The sequence below is a fragment of the Hevea brasiliensis genome, chromosome 13, assembly GCF_030052815.1.
Source record: "Hevea brasiliensis isolate MT/VB/25A 57/8 chromosome 13, ASM3005281v1, whole genome shotgun sequence".
Classification (NCBI taxonomy): domain Eukaryota; kingdom Viridiplantae; phylum Streptophyta; class Magnoliopsida; order Malpighiales; family Euphorbiaceae; genus Hevea; species Hevea brasiliensis.
Window position 1 is genome coordinate 10,994,691 of NC_079505.1, and position 23,838 is coordinate 11,018,528.

At 34.7% G+C, this 23,838-nt stretch overlaps 1 protein-coding gene across 1 annotated transcript; it reads left to right on the plus strand.

Annotated features, from left to right (window-relative positions):
* LOC131168792 (uncharacterized) lies at nt 1-22,731 on the plus strand. Its single transcript, XM_058131779.1, has 8 exons — nt 1-247; nt 1,186-2,352; nt 11,120-12,482; nt 15,105-15,384; nt 16,452-16,559; nt 16,648-16,926; nt 20,663-20,806; nt 22,152-22,731. Exons 2-8 carry the CDS (start codon nt 1,239-1,241, stop codon nt 22,338-22,340), a joined length of 3,477 nt encoding a protein of 1,158 aa, XP_057987762.1. The 5' UTR covers nt 1-247; nt 1,186-1,238; the 3' UTR covers nt 22,341-22,731.
* Nucleotides 22,732-23,838: the final 1,107 nt, after the last annotated feature.

Genomic DNA, 23,838 nt, shown 5'->3' on the forward strand with positions numbered 1-23,838 from the left:
TATTACAAAGCTCTTAGCTCCCGTGTGCCATGCCGGGCATGAGAGAAACTGCAGGCCGAAATTGATTTAAAAAATAGAAAAGAAGGGAAACCGAAATGCAAATTCGAAGTATTTTGTTGGTATTATACTTTATGTTACTGATGATTTCCTTTTGATATGGCTATGGAATCTACACTCTTACGAAACTCTCTTCTTCTTCTTCCTTCCCACACTCAGAATCTCTTCAGTTTTGCTCCATTTTCGATCTGTAAGTATCTCTTTTGATGCAATGCATGTCCTTTTTTTTATTCAATCAGCAGATTACAGGTGTGCGATTCATTCAGTGTTTGGTGTTGCTTTCTTTAGTTTTTATTTTATTGGTGCTAAATTATTTAGGGTTTTTGCGTTACGGTTGTGGATCTTCACATCTTTTTGGATTTGATTAGTGTTTGGAAGCGTCTCTAGGGTTTTTCTTTTTGGTGGTGGGAAAATGTTGCAAATGTGATTAACTGTGATTTTGAATTTTGGGTATTATAACGTATCAATGCTTCTCTCTCTATGTATCTGTGGGGGAGAGAAAGGAATGAGGATGTGGCTTTCAATTTTTTTTTTTTTTTTATTCTCTTGCCTTCTGCTCTTTTTTCTGTTTTTATCTCCTTAGGTTTTGGGGTATGCTTTTTTATCATAGCTAATGTTCGTTTTGTGAAGAGAGAATTTGAAGTTGGTAGTTTATTTGGGTTTGCCCTTTTCTATTAATGGGTGAATTGAACGAGGATTTTTGTTGTTAAGTATTTGCTTTGATCCTGTTTGTCAGACAATAAAGAAATGCTGTATTTGGCATATGGCGGAATGTGAAAGTTGGATATTAACTTTCAAACTTTGATAATTCCCATTATTCAGGACCCTAGAAAATACAAAATTTTGGTGGCTAAAGCACAACTTATCTAGAAAAACAAGCCTATGTGGTTGTTGCATAACCTTGCTCATAGCTGCATTTCTTAGAAAAGGAGTTTATCATTATCAGTCCAAATCTCTCGTTCTCACAATTATCCAAAAAAAGAAAAACAAAAAGGAGATAAGAAAATTCAATTACAGCATTTGCTTGAGCCTACTATTTCCTTTTCTTAATAATTATTATTCTTTTTGTTGTTTTTTTGAGCTTTATTAACTAAACTTTCCTTTCATTGCTTTTCCTTATTCTTTCAGGCTTGGTTAATTATTCTTCCTAGCATTTGCTAGTAGATCTGTAGCAGTTGATTATGGCAGACACAAGTTCAGTAGATGTGATTCTGGACTTTCTGCGAAGAAATGGCTTCACCAGAGCTGAGGCAGCATTATGCAGTGAGCTTAGTAAGCGCCCTGATTTGAATGGATTTCTTAAAAAACTTACCCTTGAAGACAAGGAATTGGGAAAGGTGTTGGATGAGGAGAATGGGAGCAAACATGTAACTGATAATCAGGTGCTTGGTTCTCAAAATAGCTTTGAAGTTTCTAATGAACTTATTATTAAAGAAATAGAGTGTGGAACAAGTGGAAATGGTTCTGAAAGCAAATGGAGAAAATCTGCTTTGGTTGGAGAGTGGAGTGGTAAGCCTAATGAAGCAATTGGCACAATTGATTCTGAGGATGGTGTCCTTGATTTATATTCGTGGAACCTTAATGCTCGCATTGGTCATTCTTCTGAACCTTACCAAAATGATGGTGGTCCCACTGATAACTGCTCTAGTAGAGCAATTGCAAAATCTGGAGAAGAGGTTGTCTTCTCTGGTGAAAAGAGGGGTTTGTGGCCTGGAAGCACAAGTACTATTAATGCTAAAGCAGAATCCAAGTATGAAAGAATTCTGACTAGTGAATCAAAGGAACCTGATCAGCAACTTAAGACTCCTGTTGCATACTCTGTAGAAAACACGTGGTGTAGAAGTGAGGACACTAGCACTGCAACAACATGGAAAGATTGTCCTGTCAAGACTGTTTTTCCTTTTCCCAAGGGGAATGTATCAACCAGTTATGATGTCAATGCTAGTTTGGACAAAAGAGAAGAAAAGAAGAAAACAGACATAGGTGATGTTAGGGTGGCAATCAAAGAGCAGGTGGATGAGGTTGGAAGAGCTTTATACTTTGGGAAGTCTCAGGGGAGTACAGAGCAAAAGAATTTAAGTGGCTTAAGTTTTTCTCTTGCATCTGATAATCCAAAGGAAGAATTCCCAAGGCTTCCACCTGTTAAACTCAAGTCAGAAGACAAACCATTGAACATTAATTGGCAGGAACAGTTTGAGCGTGATGGGCCAGTTGTGAAGCACAGCAGTACTGATAATACTTTCCTTATTGGGTCATATCTCGATGTTCCTGTTGGACAAGAAATCAACTCTTCAGGTTAGCTCTTAAGATGAATATTTTTTATGCGACACCTAAGCTCATATAATTTTTGGTTTTCTAATGGGATGACAATGTTTGTTACATTTATATTTTCATCCTCTGACTGTAATATTTAATTAATTTGTTTTTATTAAGATTTAATATAACTGTAGATCATAATCATTGATTCAGAAGTAGAAAAGGGAAAAATGTAGAAGAAATAATTAGTCAACCATCTTGATTCAAATTCTATTTATCATAAAACTATTAGCTAATTCCAGCTTTTTAAGATGTTGATTCATGTTAGTTTCAGGGGATTATTACCTGGTTTAGTTTGTTTCTTCATCAGTGAGGTATGCTATTCTAGTTTCAGAGGATAGCTACCTGGTTGACTATTGAGATTAAGACCGTAGTGTTTATGGTAGTCTTGTGTTTATATCCTGTCTTGAAATGTAGAAACTGGCATTTGACTTTGAGACATTAGATAAAGAGGAAATAATTTCTTTTACAGCCAAAGAAGTTTTAGAGGTTCATATTCTATCATACAATGACAAACTTTTTCCTGGTTGTTTCCTTCATGCTTATTCTAAAAAGCATAGTTTGAACTTTGAGCAATTGGAAAAACGTGTCCTTCTCCTTCACTACAATTTACTCTTCCCATGACAGAGAAGAAGGGGATATATGTTTATTTTCCCCCAATAGAATGCTAATAGTTGCATTATCATTTTGTTGCTCATAAGCATATGGATGCAATATGGCTTTCATGTTGTAAATTAAAATTTTTTGTCTTTTCTATAGAAATTAAGATTGCATTGGAGTTGCATGACCACTTCCCTTGCTTATTTTTTAGGCTAATGAGCAGAAAATTCACAACCCTAGGTCTAATGTTCAATTATGGCTAATATCTTTATTAATTGTATGTGTGTACTTAAAATTTGTGCCAATTACATGGCCTAGGGACTAGGGAGGGTCTGCTAATGCTTTTAGATTTGTTGATGTGAGTCATGTGACACATATTTTGATCCTAAAAAAAGTAGTCTTTTGATGTGGCATTTGAATGACAAGAAATTCCAATGGCCAACTTTTGTTGTCTGTTGAGTGTTCATTGGAGTAAAATGAATTTTAAATGTTGTTTAAGTAGTATTGAAGTTGTTGATGTTACATGGAGGTCTTAGCTCTACCTTGCCTTTTGTTTTTCTTCTAGAATAATCATAAGCATTTTCAAAATTCAGAAAAACTATGCAAGAGGGTGCTAGTGAACAATTGGAAAAAGCTCTATCCCTCTTATGGAAAGTGGAAATAGAAGCAAATTAGTTTCAATGGATTTTTCCTTGCGATCTATTTTACTGACATGATTTATCACTAGATGTAAGTGGGGTTTAGTTTAAGGTTGAACTTTGAGAAGGTTTATGATTAGTTGTGCTAAGGTTTTATGGTAAAAAGATATGGATAAAATGGAGTGCACTTATCTCCAAATTTTGAACTTAGCCAGTATGAAGCTACATAATAGGACCTAGTTTTTCCCATTTAGCAATTCAATGACACATGAGGTGTAGCAGCTAGTTTAGGGTTATTAATGCTTAACCATCCATGCATTTTGTTATTATTAGAGCCTAAAACTTGGTTTGATGACTTGAGTTGGGTAAAGTGATCCTTCATCTCCTTGTTGTTGATATTCTTGATCGAGTGATTGATAGGGATGTTTTGATTGCATGATTCAAGATACAAGAGTGGGGTCTGATGAAACTATTGCTGTCTCACCTACAATTTATTAGGGACTTCATTTTCTTCTTTCCTTATAGTGTGGCTAGTTTTGTCAATGTCGTATATAACTTGCATATTGTTGAGGAAGTGTCTAGTTTAAGAATTATTCAATCATCGTAAAAGTAGCTTTGTATTTGCATTTAGATGTTGTTCAAGGTTGACATCCTTAGTAGGTCGTAGTTTAGGTTTGAATTCTTTCTTTGTTTTTTTTTTTTTTAAGTTGAAAATATCATAGGTAGGAGAGTAGTACAACATGACCTAGAAGCATTACACATTTCTGAGGATTTAACCCAAAATCGTTTAGAGTGGAGAAAGCGAATCTATATAACCGACCCCAAATTTTTGGGATGAAGGCTTAGTTGAGTTGAGTTTAGTTGAATTGAAAATATCATAGGTGAACCTCAGGCACAAGGCACGCTAGCCCAATGGTCTATGTCTCGGAGCCTCAAAGGTGGGTGATATCACTGAGGCTTGCGCCTACTAGCAAAGTTGCAAGGCCCAAAAATGGCACGCCTCATAAACCATCACTTCCTGCGAGCCTTCTCATGCCTAAAGACCACCACCACTAGACTCGGAATGCCCCCATCTATCTGAATTCGATATCGATGCGCTAGGACGTCTTTGGAATTTACATTTTTGTCACTTGAATCTTGTTGAAACACCACTATCGAGGTCGCCTGCTAGCAGTCTTTTTTATGAAATTCGAAGAGAGTGTTGGGCATATTATACCTTTATTCATTTTTAATATAGGCTTGTATAAGTGATTATGTTGCTTTATTCATCAAAATGATTATCTAATTCAATGTTGCAACCCAACTATATGTATTTTGCCCTTTCATTTCATACATTTCCCATGTGGGATTCCAAATACTTTCCATTTTCAAGGTTCACACAGCTTAAGTATCTCTCTGCTCCTACCCTTGGCTGCTACTGCTGCTGCGTTTTGCTCTCTCTCTCTCTCTCTCTCTCTCTCTTTTTATTTTTGGGAATTTTTGACCTTGTTTTAGTCTTGGCTGCCGTTGCTTTTTTGAATTTTGATCCCATTCTAGTCTTGAATTTCTACACTGTCATGATTTGAAAAAGGAGATTAAAGACTTTGGTTGGGTATACTTGTCATGATTTGTCATATTGGTTTGGAAAAAAAATGTTAGGGTTCTTGACCGACTGGGTTTTTCTGTGTTTGTGGGGCTTTGGTTGTGCCAGTCAGATTGCACGGCTTTATTGTGTTATTTTCTTTCTTTCTTGTATTTATTTATTTATTGCTTGGGCAGGCAGGAAATTCCTCGTTCACCTAATTAGATGATTCAGCAAGGAATTCAAGAAAATTCACATTCAAATACTCAAGAGACTTAGGATTATGTTTCAGTTTTAATTTAGAACTTATTGTGGAAATTATAGAGTACTTTTTAATACTTTTAGAGTTTTACTTATGTGTCTTTTTTAATATATCAGCTACTGGTTCTTTATTTAAGTCACATGGATATTTTTGTAATTTTAGAATTGTTGGAAAGTTATCAAGATTTCTGTAGGAGTTTTTACTTAGTGTCCTTGTTGGTTAAGGGTACTTTTTGGAAGTCCAGATCCTTAGATGTTCAGGATTACTTTTTGAGTTTATAAATGCATATGTTTGTAATGTTGTTTCTAAGTTTTTGATCAATACAATTTCCAGCAGTCGTACTTCAAGTTGTGTGATGCAATTCAATCCCGGGCATGATGCCTACGAAACCTTGGGTGGTGCCTTAGGAAGTTTAGGTGTGAAGTCTAAACCTTTTATTTTACTGTCTATAGGCGACAGTTCTCCTTTTCTTGTTTAATCTCGCTTTTAAAGTCCATCATTTCACAAACTCTAATTGTTCCAACTAAATTCTGACTCATCCTAGCCTTCAAGTAAGTCCGAAATTTAGCTCTAATCTTCCAATTTCTGGTGTTCAGAATTATGACTATAAAAATCTGATACAATGTCTCAAAAACCAAGAGCAGATCTAAGAATTACGTGCATGGATTTCTGGACATCATGGAATGGATGTGATACAATTAGATGAGCCTCATCATCAACAAAAGAGTTAGCAACCATAAGAGCCTGTGCAACAAGATGATGAGCTAGAAAAAGAGCTGAACAAGCTGGAATTGCCGTCTCAACATCAAAACTTTCATCCCAGATTTGTATGAAAAGGAGATTGAGCATCAATGCAAAGAATTCTTTGTCAAGAATGCCATTGAATGAAAAATAGAAGGGACAAGGAGTTTGGCTTCGTACTTCAAGTTGCTGATATTGAATAAGAAGAGAAGAATAGAAAAAAGAAGACAATTGGAGAATTTTAGAGCTTGATTATTCCCTTCAAGCTGATTGGGGTATAGATAATTGTGTACAAGAAACTAAAAAGGAAGAAATAAATGTTGTTTGAGTTGGGAAATTCCATCATGATCATTTCTTGTGATGACAATATCGTCAACATAGACCATCAAATAAATGCATTTGCCATGACCATCATGTCGGAAAAATACTAAATGATCGGTTTCACTCCGAGTTATTCCACAACACTAAACTGACCAAACCATGCTCTCAGAGACTGCTTAAGACCATATAGAGACCTTTTAAGATGACATACCAAGTTAGACTCCCCTTGAGCAACAAATCCTGGTGGTTGATTCATGTATACTTTTTCAACTAGTTTGCCATGCAAGAAAGCATTCTTAACCAGTGTTGGATGGTAGCTAAGGAAATGAGTAGACGAACAGATGCAATCTTGGCTACTGTAGAGAAGGTATCATTGTAATCTAGCCCATATATTTGTGTGCCCTTCAGTAACTAACCGAGCTTTAAGCTTGTCAATTTTCCCATCAGGTCTCCCCTTAACTGTATAAACCCATCTACATCCAATGGTAGATTATCCCTATGGTAGTGGCACAAAATCCCAAGTTTCATCATTATAAAGAGCAGTCATCTCCTCAACCATTGTAGCAAACCACTCTGGATGGTCCCATGCTTCTCTAATAGTCTTTGGGATAAGTAAATTAGACACATTGGAGATAAAAGCATAGTAATAGGGAGACAAACGGTGATAACTAAAAAAATTATAAATTGGATGAGGATTACGAGATGATCTAATGCCTTTTCAAATGGCAATAGGAGGAGTGGCTGTTTCTATTGGTGGCATGACCGGTGTTGGTATGGTGGCACGGGAGATGAATCACCAGGAACTGCTTCTATACCTGTATCATATGGAGGAATATTAGGGATATTAGCAGGAGGATAAGGACGATGAGAGTAGACTTGGAGAGGAGGTGGGTTGACTCGAGGTGGTGGAATGGTAGGAACTGGCAAGACATTAGGACTGAAATTTCTGTTTGCTGTGTTGGATGAAAAGTAAGGAGACGTTTCAAAGAAGGTTACATCTGCTGAGACAAAATATCTGTTTGTAGTTGGATCACAGCATTTATATCCTTTTTGAAGACGAGAATATCTTAAAAAGACACACTTTACTGATTTAGGTTGGAGTTTGTCTTTACCAAGAGTGTGATCATGAATAAAACATACACATCCAAGCACACGCAGAGTCAATTGATGGGAATTCTGGTCTAGAAATAAGACTGAATGAGGACTTTGATGCTGCAAAATGGGCATTCTGTTAATCAAATAACAAGCAGTAAGAATAACATCCCTCCAAAAACGTAGGGGAACATTATGGTGTATGAGTAAGGTTCAGATAGTTTCAATGGGATGCCTATTTTTCTGTTTGGCGACCCATTTTGTTGAGGGATATAAGCATAGGAAGTTTGATGAGAAATGCCCTGAGAAGACAAGAAATGAGTAAAGGGAGAAGAGAGATATTCTCTTGCATTGTCACTGTGTAAAACTTTTATTGAAACACCAAATTGATTACGAATTTCAGCACAAAAATTTTGAAAGATAGAGAATAATTAAGAGTGATTTTTTAATAAAAATAACCAAGTGGAACAAGAATAATCATCAATAAAAATGACAAAATAATGAAATCGCAGTTGAACTAACACAACTTAGACCTCAAATGTCTGAATGAATAATGTCAAATATAGAGGTAGCCCTACTATTGACTCGCTTGGGAAAGGAAGCACGAGGTTGTTTCTCAAGTTGACATGACTCACATTCTAAAGAAGACAAAGTAGAAAAACTAAGAACTATTTTTTGTAACTTGCCAAGACTTGGATGACCCAAATGATTGAATAAGATTAGGATAAGTAGTGGAAGCAAAAGCAGCTAGAGGATTTTGAGTAGAGAGATGGTACAGTCCTTGTGACTTATGTTCTGCTCTAATCATTTTCCCTGAACCCCGGTCCTACACAACAACAGAGTTAACAGTAAAGGTGATAGAATAATTAAGGTTTTTAGTTAACTTACTAATGGAAATTAAGTTATATGGATATTCAGGGGCGAATAAAATCATAGTTAAGGGAATAGAAGGAAGAAGATTTACTTCTCCTATTCCTTTAACTACTGTTTGTGAGCCATCAACTAAGGTGACTTTGGGTAGTATGGAAGTAGAAATAAGAGTGGGGAAAAGATTGTTATTATCAGATATATGATCAGAGGCACCGGAGTTTAGGATCCATGAACCAGTGGATGAAGACTTAGTTAGATAAGCAAAGGAATTACCAGAGTGAGACATGTTGGCTGAAGGAGACTGTTGCCTAGCTGTTTGATACTGTAGATATTCCTCATAGTCTGCTCTAGTTAAGGTGACTGCATTAGCTGCACTATCCTTTGCATCAGGTAATGAAAGCAAACCATTACCACTAGATTGGACTATATGTGCAGTTGATTGAACACCATTGTTAGACTGATTAGCATGTGGTGGTCGACCATGGAGTGCCAACAGGTATCACGAGTGTGACCACCTTTATCAAAGTAGGTGCAATGAGGTCTCCTTCCTTTGCCTTTTCGATAGCCTCCCTGTCCTTGTTGATTTCCATGATGCACTGCCAATATTGACGACTCAGTTTCTGTTGGGTTATTCTTACTCAAAGAGATGCGAAGAAGTCTAAGCAGATACATTCTTCAAAGTAAGAATAACTAACCTAGTCAATATTTGGTCTCTCATAGAACCAAGATCAGAACGAAGTCTAATCAATGTCAAAACTATAAAAAAATTTGTCCCGCTGTTGTTCAGTAACGCTATCAGTAAAGGGCATGAGAGAATTACATTCATCTTTTAGTGTTTAAACTTGTCCCAAATAACTGGCCATATCCTGATGATTTTGTTGTAAATGGACTATGTTTGATACAACCTTATAGATACGTTGCACATCATTAGTATATAATGTTTTGGCCTTAGTCCAGACATTGCAACAGGTTTTATAGGAGTAAAAAGGAGTGAGTAATTTGGGGTCTAATGAGTGCCATAAGAGACTACATTCTTTGAGCATCAATTTTAGTCCAACTTGTACATTCTGTTAGAGGAATATTAGTGACATTTTTACTTAGATGGTCATCATATCCCTTCCCCATGAACCATAACTTTAGTGAAACAGCCCAAGACACATAATTGTTACTTCCTTTTAACTTAACAGTTGTTATAGTTGAAGAGCCAGAAATAGAAGAGAAAAAAGGTTTGAATGCACCTGTGCCTGATGAATCTGCTTTGTCAGACATGTTGAATAGACCACAAAGATAAAAATAACTATTGAAAAAAAATCACAGGCCAGTGAACAAGGAAAACCAAATTACTGCTTCCCCTTTAGAAGTGAGAAGACGAAGGACCCAGAAGAGGTGCTAGTACAGGGATGAGTCGCCGGCTTCTAGCGAGGTGGCTAGAGTTGTTTTCGGCGAGAAATGTGGTCAGAGCTGTCGTCACGCGCCGGTGCGTGTAGCGAGCTTGAAGAACCTTTGAGGCACGTGGGAGTCACTGGCCGATCGGGGGGCGGCAAGGCCTTCTAGAGGGGTGGTGAGGTTCACTGCTTCCAAGAACTTGTCACACTTGAATAACAGTTCCCGTTTCCTACAAGGACTGAGCACGAGAAAGAAGAGCAGGCCTTTTTCCTTTTTAAAGGCTCTAATACCATATTAAATAAGAAGAGAAGAATAGAAAAAAGAAGACAATTGGAGAATTGTAGAACTTGATTATTCCCTTCAAGCTGATTGGGGTATATATACTTGTGTACAAGAAACTAAAAAGGAAGAAATAAATATTATAGCTCTTAATTACAGCCATAATTACTATACAATATTCTAACCCTGATTATGCACATAATCACTACAAATCTGGTCTGTAATCACTACAAATCTGGTCTATAATCATTACAAATCTAGCAAGTATCTCAACAGCCGAAAATGATAGATTTGGGTTCCTTGTAGTTGATGTTCTAGGACTTTATTATTCCAACTAAGTTCGTTAACAAATCCACAGGCAGCTTTCAAGAAATTGTCATTTTTGTTATTCATGCTTTTCAAAACTGGAGGTTGAGTTTTCGCCAACCAGGGAGAATGATGCAGCAAAGGAATTTAAGAAAATTTATATTCAAATATTTGAGAGGCTTAAGAATAGTTTTAACGTGGAGTTAATTGGGCAAATTATAGGGTACTTTCTAGTTCTCTAGAGTTTTACTTGTATATATATATATATATTACCTGCTGGTCCTTTATTTAAGTCACAGGGATGTTTTTGTAACTTTTGAATTGTCAGAATTTGAGATTTCTGTGGGAGTCTTTGTTATGCGTGGGTTACTTTTTGGGAGTCCGAAATTCTAGATGTTTGCTACTTCTAATTTCAACCTGTTGAAAATTTTCAGAATTATTGGTCAAATTTATAACACACTGAATGAGCAGCTATTATTTCAATGAACATAAAATACTCCATAATGTTATAGACCAACTATCTGAACTCTTTGGGTACTCCTTTTCTTGAGTTATTTGTTTCTCTGCATTAGGTAGCTTCTTTGCCTTTAATTTCTTGTTTTGTTTGTGAGCCATTTGCTGTTACTCTCTTTTTATTTGATATTCCTTTTAAGTTTTGGCTGATGTTTTATCTTCGGATTGACGAGTTAGGAGGAAAAAGGATTGCTGGAGGCAGCTGGCTCTCTGTGAGTCAAGGAATTGCTGAGGATACATCAGATTTAGTTTCTGGTTTTGCAACTGTTGGTGATGGACTAAGTGAATCAATTGACTATCCAAATGAATATTGGGATTCTGATGAATATGATGATGATGATGATGTTGGATACATGAGACAACCGATTGAGGACGAGGCCTGGTTTCTGGCCCATGAGATTGATTACCCAAGTGACAATGAAAAGGGAGCAGGACATGGGAGTGTCCCAGACCCGCAGGAAAGAGGTCCGAACAAAGATGAAGATGATGATCAATCTTTTGCTGAGGAGGATTCTTACTTTTCTGGTGAGCAGTATTTTCAATCAAAAACTGTTGAACCAATTACAGCTTCAGATGATCCTATAGGGTTGTCAACTGAAATGTATAGGACTCATGAGAATGATTTGATAGCTCAATATGATGGACAGTTAATGGATGAAGAAGAGCTAAATTTAATGCGTGCAGAACCTGTCTGGCAGGGATTTGTCACTCAGACGAATGAGCTTATCATGCTTGGGGATGGGAAAGCCCTGAATGACTGTGGAAGACCACGGCTAGATGATACTTGTGTGGATGATGATCAACATGGTTCAGTTAGATCAATTGGTGTGGGTATCAACAGTGATGCGGCTGATTTTGGCAGTGAAGTACGGGAAAGTTTGGTTGGAGGCAGTAGTGAAGGGGATATAGAGTACTTTCATGAGCATGATGCTGGAATTGGTGGATCGAGACCCTCTCATCATGAATCAGACAAGAAATATGTAGATAGACATAACAAGGATAAAAAGAGAATCAGTAAACAAGATTCCAATACATATGTGGCTGGGAATGACAAAGTTGCATCTTCCCAAGTGAAAGATCATAGAGATGGGGGATTTTCATTTCTCCCACCATTGAGGGATGGGCAATTAGGGCAGGGACGACCTGGTAAATCTTTATGGTCGAACGACAGTAAAACGATTATTGGTGCTGAAACTGATGACCGCATGAATGCTTCAACCGGGACAGATGATATGCTTGCTGCATGGAGGCAGAAAAGCAGTGATTCTTCAACTGTCAAAAGTTCTAGGGATGAGAATAATGTCAATGCTGTCAGATCTGCAGCTTCTTCTCCCTCATCACTTTCAAATTATGGTTATGCAGAACAAGAGCATGCCAAAAAAGAAGAGGATGAGGAAATTGGCTTTGCAAGAGAAGAGGATCCTGGGGCATCACTTGAGGATGAAGAGGCTGCTGCTGTGCAAGAGCAAGTAAGGCAAATTAAGGCTCAGGAGGAGGAATTTGAGACTTTTAACCTCAAGATTGTGCATAGAAAAAACAGGCATGTTCTCCTTTGATGAATATTTTAATTATAAAATTAATCTCTGTGGTTGTTTACTGGTCGATTGCACATCATGGCCTGAGGTTCTGCCAGTTATGTCACTGCGAATTTTGATTAGATAATTCTGCATGGAAAACTATGGCTTTTATTTTTTCATAGTCCTGTGAAATATTCAGCCCACCCTTGCCTTCCATCTTCCTTTGGTTTTAGTCACATGCACCAGGCATATCTTTAAAATCTTAAGCCATTAATGTGCATGCAATGGGTGCTGGACCTGTTCATCCTAGTTTCTATAATTATATAATTGGAACTCTTTGATTATCTAGGTTGTGTTTGTATAGGCAATTTGAAATCCAAGGATTTGAATGTGAGTTTTTTGTTCAAATTGTGTAAAAAATATCGGAACCTGTAAAGGAGGGAAAAAACACTTTTCAACCAAATTGCTTAGTGAAATTAAAGTGATACCTCTTTCCTATGCTTTTCAAATTCATCCTCAAATAAGTATGCATTCACATTCTTAAAGCTAAATTTCATTTAATCTTTTCACCAAAGAAATCCCATGTCTTTAGAAATCATTTAGGTTGTGTTTTGAATTTGGATAGATATGCATTTGAAATGAAAGGATTTGAAGTTTTGAACTTGATATGTTGTTTTTCTTCATTTGTTTTTATGTCCATTCATTTGTTAAACAAGCTTAAAATTTATGTTCAAACTTGTTCAATTAATTTCATAAATGAACACAAATGAGCTTTTACTGAACTCCTTTACAAGTTCACCATGTGCAGTAGTTTTCTTACAACTCTATCTTGTTTTCTTTATTACAATTAAGGATTGGGGATATGGGGAAAGTGTTAACCTTGGGAGGATTTCTTGAACCAGTGAGCATAACCTTCCTTTTAATGTGCATACATTCAAATAGTATATATTATATGTATGTAGTTTGTATTTATGTAACTTGTCTGTAAGGCAGCATTTGTTGTCCTTTTTGTTTAAAATGTAGCAGTCAACCACTGAAAAAAGTTTAAAATGAAATTCCTCTACCTTTAATGTAGTGTAACATTGTCCAAATCACTGAGGGGAGCACAATGAAGTAGGCCAACTTTCTTTAGTAATTCATACAAAGTGGAATGTGAGGTCAGTAGAAACATTGGACTGAAAATTTGTCAAGGAAAACTGAAAGAATGGACAAAGGATCCAAGGAAATATGGAGGAAGAAAAAATAAATAGGACTTCTGATTCAGTCTTTTTTATTTTGCAATGAATTCCTTCCATTGGATGGATCAAACATTACTATGCCTACGAAGTTTCAATTTGTAAATTTGAGGTTACTTCTTTCTTCAACATCTTTAAAAGATTACAAATCTAAGGGCAACATAAGAAATTAGTTTAGTTGATGAAGAAGTTCTCTTGGAAAAACTATTTAAGTAGGATGCTGCTCCTTGTTTTGTTTACTCTACTTTTGGTAGCAAATAATGGATGTATTTTGGATATAATTTAATTGGGTAGTAGTTTTCATGCCTTGCCTTTATCCTTAATTATTGGAATTTGGAATTACTCACTGTGAAATCAAGTATAATGAAGCACGAAAAAAGTTTTAAGGACAAGAATCATGGGACTCTAAGTCACAATACTTTTGAGATCCCTTGATTCCTTAATTTCCCTTATCAAGAAATTCTTGCATGATATAATTTATTGGAAAGAGGGAAAAGAAAACCTAAGCTGTAATTTCCTCTGTGAGTTTGTGGAGTTGTGGTTCTCTGCACAGACTGATCTTCTATGAATCTGTTGTTATGGTAACATTCTATTTGTTAGAAATCTGAACTGTAGTGTAACTTTAGCCTTGTTTGATAGGCTGGATGAATTGATGATAGGACAAGTTTTATTATCACTAATGTCCCCTGAAACTGGATATATACACATTGATTCTATTCATCTTTACCAGATTTATTCTCAAGAGAACTAATAAATTCTCTTAAAAAATAAACAATCTTTCTTCCTATTACAACTCTATCTACCACTCTATCTGCCTTGTGAGCTCTTTTCAGTGGCATTATGCTGATCCTTTGGCCCCGCAGATTGGTATAGTCCTGCTTCATTTATTTTATGAAATTGGCTTGCTGAAAATGTGACCTCTGGTTCTTACACCCAAAATATTCTAGTTCAATTGTGAACCAAATGCTCATGTAGAGGCTATCTCGTTATATAGAGAAATAAAACTAAATTTGCCAAATAACGCAAGTAACATATAAAATTACTTTCAACTTTTGTATTCCTTGAATGCCTAAAAGAGGATAGAAGCTATTAATAATTCCTTTTCTTCAAGAAAGGTTGGGTGCATTGAGTGGTTAAAAAATATATTTGTAAGGTTGATGTAGACGTATTCTATAAGTGGCTTGTAGACAAATGTGATGAAAAGCCCCTATAATTCCTTCTAATCAGTGTTGTCCTTCCATTGTGTCTGGAATATGCTGAAAAATTTGCATACCCATTTATTTTCTTCGGTCAATTTGTCATACCAAATGTCAAGCAAGCTGCTCATTTCAAACTCTTCATTTCATTGATTTTATCATTTCTTCCGTGATTCTACCAGACTTCACCTGAACTCTTCCTTCTGTTGCTCAGAACTGGCTTTGAAGAGGACAAGAACTTCCATGTTGTTTTGAATTCTGTAATAGCTGGGCGTTATCATGTTACTGAGTATCTTGGATCAGCTGCTTTCAGTAAGGCTGTACAAGCACATGACCTCCATACAGGCATTGATGTCTGTATTAAAATTATAAAAAACAACAAGGACTTCTTTGATCAGAGTCTTGACGAGATAAAGCTTCTAAAGTATGTCAACAAGCATGATCCTGCTGACAAGTACCACATTCTCAGATTGTATGATTACTTCTATTACCGAGTAAGTGGATGCACGCATTCTTTCTGATTTGCTTAAAATGTTTTGATATTTTGCCATAATAGACACAGTGTTCTAGCTAAGCTGGATCAGCTTTGGTTTTTATGTGACCTTCATAGGTAATAGGTTTCATAATAGACTTTATTGGATCTTATACTATTAATTACGATAGGTCACAGGTTTCACACGTGATAAATGATCAATTATAGCTATAGAAACTTCAAATTCTTGCTAGTTTCAACTTAGTCTTCTCTATCTCTAATGTTGTTATTTGATCACTTCATCTTTTATTTCTTGTGTGGCCCTTTTTCCCTTGGCAGCAGGGGGGTTGCATTTGGTATAATGTAGAGATTATCATAATTTATAAGTCACCTACTTTCATCATCATCACATCATCATTATTTTATTTTCACTTTATGCATGGTACTTGATTGTGTAAGCCTTGGAAGCCACTAGTTTTTGGCACCTAATAACATAATCACTAAAATAGTTTAAACAATTTCCATTCACCAATATATAGGACACGTATACTCTGGCATAATTGGAAAAGTAAATACTGAAATGCTGTGGCTTATGTTAGGTGGTGAAGGAGTCAGCACTTGTATTTTAGCAGTTTTACAAGATGTCCATGCTGTGGATGTCATCACTTCCATCAAAACATTATGTATCGTACTAGTGAGGAGAGTCATATGGGAAGTGTATTTCACTTTTTTCTTTTCAACTGAAATTTAGTAAAGGTAAATGCAAAGATTGCAAATTATCTTTAAAGATCAAATGTGTAATTTTAATAATTCAAACATTAGGCATTTAAGAGAATCACTTTTAAGGTAGGGTTTTATGAAGGAATTCTTCAAGGTGATGATAGTGTAGTGCATTATGTCGTTTAATAAGTTTGGCCATAGTTACCTGGAAAGTAGTATGGATGCAGAAGGACAAGATATGCCTCTTAGCTTATTATATGGTCATGGGACTAGGCTTATTTGATTTGCTATTCTGAATCATGGAGGTTTTTTCTTTTTATTTTTCAATGCATGCTACATTTTTACCTAGTAACAATTCTTTATTTGCAGGAGCATTTGTTAATTGTATGTGAACTTCTCAAGGCAAACTTGTACGAGTTCCATAAGTTCAATAGAGAATCAGGAGGAGAGGTTTACTTTACAATGCCAAGATTGCAGGTTTATAGTGTGCCATTTTCTTCATAAGAGTGCTCATTTTTTTTTTCACTTTCTTTAGTATAGTCATCTTTTACATTCTTCTTTGCAGTCTATTACCATTCAGTGTTTGGAGGCACTTCAGTTTGTGCATGGGCTTGGCCTTATACACTGTGATTTAAAGCCTGAGAATATATTGGTGAAAAGCTATAGTAGATGTGAGGTGAAAGTAATTGATCTTGGGAGTAGCTGTTTTGAGACAGATCATCTGTGCTCCTATGTTCAATCCAGATCCTATCGTGCACCAGAAGTCATCTTGGGGCTTCCATATGATAAAAAGATAGATATCTGGTCACTTGGCTGCATCTTGGCCGAACTTTGCACTGGAAATGTAAGTTTTATCAATTAGGCTTTTAAATGGTTAGCTTATCTTAATTTTGTCTTATTGAGTGAAAGGAAGATCATAGATGCCAGCGGGATGCGGTATTATTTGTTTGTTCTCCATTCATGTGCTTTATCCATTTTATTATTCGTTTCCTTTATTCTTTTTATTTTTTATTTTAAATTTTTTTTTCATACATTTGGTTTGCTTCTTGGAAGATAGGGGTGGTCAGCATATACGGGGGAGAGATATGTAGTTTTGTTTACTTTTTGGGTAGATTTAGAAATGCAAAAATTAGATTTCAATAAAATGATATTTTTCTAGTCATTGAGATTGCATTGTACTTATAAATCGGGTAAATTACATAGATGGTACATCAACTTAGGAGTATGTAACAGCAAGTACTTAAACTTCAATTTGTAACATAAAACCCTCTAATATTTAATTTAAGTAATATAAAACCCCTTGTGATATTCAGTAGCCAGTTTCTAAGTTATTTTTACTGAAATGACACTCGTTATATACTTATATTAAAATTTATATTATATTTTCTCTGTTAGTTTGGCACTTATCGGAAAAATAAAAAATTAATTCCGTTCTCTATTTAGCAACAATTCTAATGATTCAAGTTGCACAAATCAATGCTTCAATAACTCAGATCTGTTTTTCTAAAACTATCAATCCATGAAGATATAATTTTTCAATTTGATAAATATAATATCAGCATAAATAACCTAGATCCAACTATTGAAAGTCACCAGGGGAGTTTATGTTACTAAAATTAAAGATCAGGGAGTTTATGTTAAAAATTGAAGTTTAGGTACTTTACTGTTACATACCCTTAAGTTAAGGTACCATTTATATAATTTGTAACATAAATTATCGGGGCAATAGTTTGTAAGAAATAAAATTGTTTGCAATCTCTTCGTTTCTTTCTTTTGCTAAAATAGTAAATGTTATAACTAAATTATCCTTATTGTTATAACCCCCTTGTGATCTTTTTCTTTTTTTTTTTTCAATGGAATCTTTTTATTGGCAACTGTGATTGCGGTCCTCTACTTCCTTTTGGTTTTATTTCTTCTCCAAGCATCCTCCCTCATTACCTCAAATCATGTGTTTAGGGTTTCCTGATTAGTCAATATCAAAAGCTTCTTCTTCGTTCAATGTTGCTGATTTTATTTGAAAATTTGATGTGGAAAATACAATAAAACTGTCCAAGATTAAAGAATTTAAAACAAAAGAATAGGAAAGTTGAAAGATGATCAAAACATAAGGGAAGAAGGGGACAATGGTAGTCAGAAAGATGGTTGGTAGAAACCTGACTATGAGAGCTCAGATCTGTAAAACTCTCATGCACTTTTTTCAAATATGCCACATCCGGAGGTTTAACAAGGTCTCTGTCAACACAAGTAAACTCTGTTCACACTCATTGCTATTGGTGGAGAAAGAAGAATGCCTCTTGGCTGGTGATGGCATCGTAGATTAGGAGTGTGCAATGGATCGGTTTGGTTCTGAACCGAATTGAATTGGATTAACTGAAAAACTAAAATCTAAAATTATGGGAACTGAATGCAGATGAATCAAACTAAACAAAAAATTTTCGGCTCAGTTCATCGGTTTTGGCTAGTATCTCCCTCAACAAACAAACACAAGGTGGAAAACGAAATATAAAAATTAAATGGCTTCTTAGCCATCAACCCAAACACATCAAACCACTTCAATATTTGAATCATTCAAATAGACATCCAATAACCAAATTCTACATTAAAAAACAACAATCAACAATAGAAAATTTTCAATAAAACTAGAATTTCAATGGAAAACGACAAACACAAATCTTCAAATTCAATACCTAGATTTCAGTCAACAACAACAGATTTCAAATAACGAATTTCAATATGCTCACCCCTTTTCAACACTCAACACCCAGCAAAATCCCAAAGAATCCCAAAGCAAAATGATAGAGGGCACTATGGCAGAGTAAAAAATAGGGCTTTTATACCTAGGTGGAAAAACGAGGTATTATTTGTATAAAATTTAGGTCAGTTTGGTTATTTTTTTAATATTTTTACCAATTAACAAAACCAAAAACGAATTTTTTTTTTAATGAAAACTGAAACTGAAATGATAAACGGAACTGAAAAATCGTATTAGATTGGTTCGATTTGGTATTTTGGTTAAAACCAAAATCTGCTCACCCTTACCTTAGATAGGTTATTGTTTTATTGATGCATGTCGCTTTGCTGTAGTGTTGCTGGTTTGGTGTTGTGTTCATTTTTCTTGGTTGTTTTGTAATGGCAATTAGTACCTTTTGATTTAATAGTTATTAATGAACATAACTTATAATGGAATTATAATTTCTGAATGCCTGACATGTAAATATGGACAAACTTCAAAGACTGGAATGTTTTATGAATGACATCTGATTTTATTCTGTAAATTGCTAGGACTCATCATACAGAATTTTAATATTGTAAGATGTAAGGAACTGTGGAAATGAAAGTGGTTTATGTGTAATTGGAACTCAATTGTTAGAGAACTACACCTTGCTTTTCACAGAGTTTGGAGTAAGAGCGTTATAGTGCTTTTATGCAACAAAATCAGGGTTTTTAGATTCTTGGTACTTTGAATATGTTAAGGCTCTTTGCATGCAAGATTACACGGTCATATTTTCTTCTAATTTCAGTTTATAGACAAGAGAGACAAGTTTGTAAGTTTAGAACACCATTGAAATTCACTGATTGTTTTGTTTAGGTTTACTACTTTCTTTAATCATTTTAATTTTTGGCGAGGTCTGGTGATGGAATTGATGATTTGTGGAATCTTCCACTTCATCTTGTATTCTTAAGATTCTCAGTATCCAATCCATACCTAATATTTGGCACTTAACTTTTAGCTAGTGATTCATGAAACAATGGGTCTAGGGATTAAGAAAAGTTAGAGGAATAAAAGATAATATTAGGTACACACTCATAATTAAGGACAATTTACACATACATTATAATCTTAATTACATATAAACATGTATAATTTTATTGAAATTAGATAATACATCTTAAAAATCATAAAACAACGCATGTATAAAATAGGTTCTGTGATTCAAATTTGGATTAGTACGTTTCAGTAGGCTTCTGGATGAAGAATCAGAACTGAACCAAAATAGTAAATATAATTTCGGTTTGGTTCCTATATTAATGGTTTGTTTTCAGTTCTGAATTGGTTCAGTACAGTTGTTTGGTTTGGTTCGAGCACCTGTGAACTGTGCACACTGCATACCCCTATTACCAACAACAAATGGTTGATGGTGAGAGCATCTAGTATTTGTAAAAAACTTAAGAAGAAAAAAAAAATTAATGAGAGGTTAAAAGTTACGAAGGTAATAATTACTCCTTGTTAATCTCGTATCAAACACCCTTTAAAATGAAAATCAAAATGTTAGAGAATGCCCCTTAAATCGCCAAAAGATAAAATTTAGATTAAAACAGATCTTATATTTCTTTTTTGTTTGCTGCTTCATCAAGCCTCTTACATTGAAACGGTGATGCTTTTTTCTAAATTTGTGTTGTCTCTATGGAATTATCTTCTTAACTGTGGAAAATGGATTTTGCTAAATATATTAGAGAATTTTTCTTTTACCTGAATAATTTTGCATATCACTTGAAGTACATGATACGGAACATTCTGCAGTTAGGTTACGTTTATGTGACCCCTGTGTAGATTGACTTAAATAAAACTTCTGTTTTAGGTACTCTTCCAAAATGATTCACCAGCAACGTTACTGGCACGAGTTATTGGAATCATGGGTCCTATTAATCAAGTTATGCTGGCTAAAGGACGAGACACCTACAAGTATTTTACCAAAAATCACATGCTTTATGAGAGGAATCAGGTAACAGTTTTATAATCTAATTTTTTTAATTTTACTTTTCAACTGTTTATATTTTTTTCCCATATCTTGTTCAATATTAGCAAACTAGTATCTGTTATGCTGCTGTTAGTTATGCTTCCCTCTCTCTCTTGTCCTAAGTTGTTATGGACGTGTTACTCATGAGTCATGACCAAAACACAAGTTTGGATGCTGGTGTCTGATACAGAGACTTAAAATTTAACAATGGACTGTCCTTTTTGTGGTTTCCTTCAAATGTTTTTTTAATTTGTTGAGATGGAAGAAACCATTTTGGATGTTCGTGCAAATACATGTTATTTGCTCATTAATATTTATATTTGCGGGGCAGCTTAAAATTACACCAGGTATAAAACTTGTTTGTTTGATGCTATTCATAATTTTGTTGAATAATTCAGGTTTACCCAATTGCCATTAGGGTTGTTCATATTTTGGGTTTAAATGAAATAACAAAATTGAATCAACCCGATTTGGTTATTTGGTTTGGTTTACAGTTTTAGGAAATTTGGTCTATTCAGTTCTTTTTTTCTCGTGGCAAAAAAAAAAAAATGTTAAACCTGAAGCCAAATAATTTATTTCTGATAAAAACTTTAAAATATAATTAACATTTGCAAGAGAGGCTTTGGGAGGTTTTAACCTTGGCTTATTGGGCTTGTTGGGTTTTGATTAAAATATATTTTTATTAATATTTTTTTAATATTAGTTATAATAAATGAACATTTTAAAATTTTTTTAGGTGAAAGTACAGTTCTTTTTTTTTTTTTGAGATGATGAGACAAAGAATGATACTAGCTACAAGGACAAGAAAAAAATAAATATTAAAAGTTATAATTTATTTTTATAAATATAATTTTGAGTTTGAGGAGATTTAAAAAAAAAATAAAAATAAAAAAGGGACTGAAAACTGAACCAGTTTGGTTTGGTTCTTAGTTTGTTCAGTTTGGTTCTTGTATTTCTTTTTATTCAGACTAAACACCTCTCATCACCATTAAAGTAGTATGGTGCTCTATGCTTGGAATTTTGAATCTGGAATTGAGTGGCAGTGGCAGTTGTAATGCATTGGATGCATGATCATACCATATATGTGGCTGTATTTAAACAAAATTAAATTTTATTATTTTGCTATGACATACTGAGTGTGCTGAAAGAAGTGGCATGCTCAATGATTGTGATTTGTGAGTGAAAGGAAGCCTTGTGCTTTTCTATACATGTTATTTAATACTCTTTTTTTTTTTGGGTCCATATATGTTGAGGTGTACAAGTTTTTCTTCAAATTCTGGTTGATAATGTGATTAATTCATGTTTGTTTTTTATTGCCTCTATTCTTCAGGACACCAATAGACTGGAATACTTGATACCAAAAAAGACATCTTTAAGGCACCGATTGCCAATGGGGGATCAAGGTTTCATCGATTTTGTAGCCTATTTGCTTGAAGTAAATCCAAAGAAGCGCCCTTCTGCATCAGAGGCTCTAAAGCATCCATGGCTGTCATACCCTTATGAACCAATATCGGCTTGAACTGATAGAGGATTCTCTTGGGGGAGACGGCTTGCTGCAGGTGCCTTTGTGCTTAGTTTGGGTGGTCTTGTTGAAGGAAGGAGCAACTGATACAGGTCTATTTAAAGTGATCTTTGAAGTCTTTTGGCTCCTTGATGGACCTGCATGCATTCAAAGGTGTGTTTGGTGTTGGTGAATCACTTTTTTCCATCTGTTTAACCAAGTTGTATCTTAAACTGCCATAATTAATTAAGCATGTAATTTTGCACGTACTCTATTCTTAGGGTTTTGTTTCTCCGCTTTGTTTTATCCGGTGGAAGGAAAAATCTTGAATGATATCTTGTTGTACATGAATGTGTGACAATTCTTTTAGGTTATTTAATTAGTAATAGCATATGGAAATAGTTGCTGATTCGATACCCTTATTTGTGAGCCTGGAAGAGAGACATTACTGGGTTTATTTCATCTTTATACATTGATTTTTGAGGGGTTTAAGATGTTTGAGAGTATTTGAAAACATTATCAATTTGACGTTAATATTTTCTGCAATGGGCTTCAAACCAATTGAAGTGTATTCCAACTCTCGTTGTTCTCTTTTAAAATTGCCAAATGGATGGTTAAATTGAAATCATGAAATTTCATAAATGTATTAATGCTCAGAGTTGCACTTAGCGTTTAGTCAGTTTGATTTCGAATCAACATGAATTGTGTTATTTTTTTTTTTTTATTATTATTTTTTTGATATAACTGACTTTGATAAGAATCTAATCTCAAGATTTAGAAAAAAAAACTTTAATATTATTGAGCTAAAGGTTATTAGTAAGAATAAAAAAGAGCTCATTAATTATAAAAATTATGTTAAACTGTAATTAAAGATAAAATTAAATTGAAAATTTTTTATTCGTTTGATTTTCAATTGAAACTATTTTAAGTATGGTTCATATTTGTGGAACTGCAATGGTTTCTTTTAGAAAAGAAAAGAGCTTTTGGATTTGATTCTTTGACTTTTGGACTTTCACAGGCAAACTTCTCTTTTTGGATTTAAAGATAAGTTTCCCCACTCACATGGTTTGTTTCTTCATCTATCACTATTCCACTTTGAGAGACACAAATTTCAATTTCTATCTAAGCCTTGTGGGTGTCAAGATTCCTAAATTAAAGAGGACCCCATCTTCTGAATTTATGATTAGGGTTTGTTGGCCCCCAACTTTTCTCATTAATTATATATATATATATATATATGTATAGCTTCTATCTTTGAGTTCCACAAAATAAGAAGAACATAAAAATGATAGCATGCAAATCCCTACTCTTTAGATCATTCTTTGCAAAGCATTTGTGTTTGTTTTTATTTACTTTAGTAAATTGCAGCTTTGTTATCTTTTATTCTTTTTGGAGTGCTACATTTTTACCATTTCTTTTTGGTCATTTTTTTTTTGTTTGTTTTACTTTCCAATTCACATCCCTTGAGATCACAAAAGCTCTATGTTTTTGCTCCACTAAGTAACACAAACTAAAA

Excerpts from the sequence above, each read along its gene's own strand:
- LOC131168792 (XM_058131779.1), top strand. The coding sequence starts at position 1,239 with ATGGCAGACACAAGTTCAGTAGATGTGATTCTGGACTTTCTGCGAAGA. Across the intron at positions 2,353-11,119 it reads ACAAGAAATCAACTCTTCAG|GAGGAAAAAGGATTGCTGGA; the intron begins GTTAGCTCTTAA and ends TTGACGAGTTAG. Across the intron at positions 20,807-22,151 it reads TGCTTTATGAGAGGAATCAG|GACACCAATAGACTGGAATA; the intron begins GTAACAGTTTTA and ends TCTATTCTTCAG.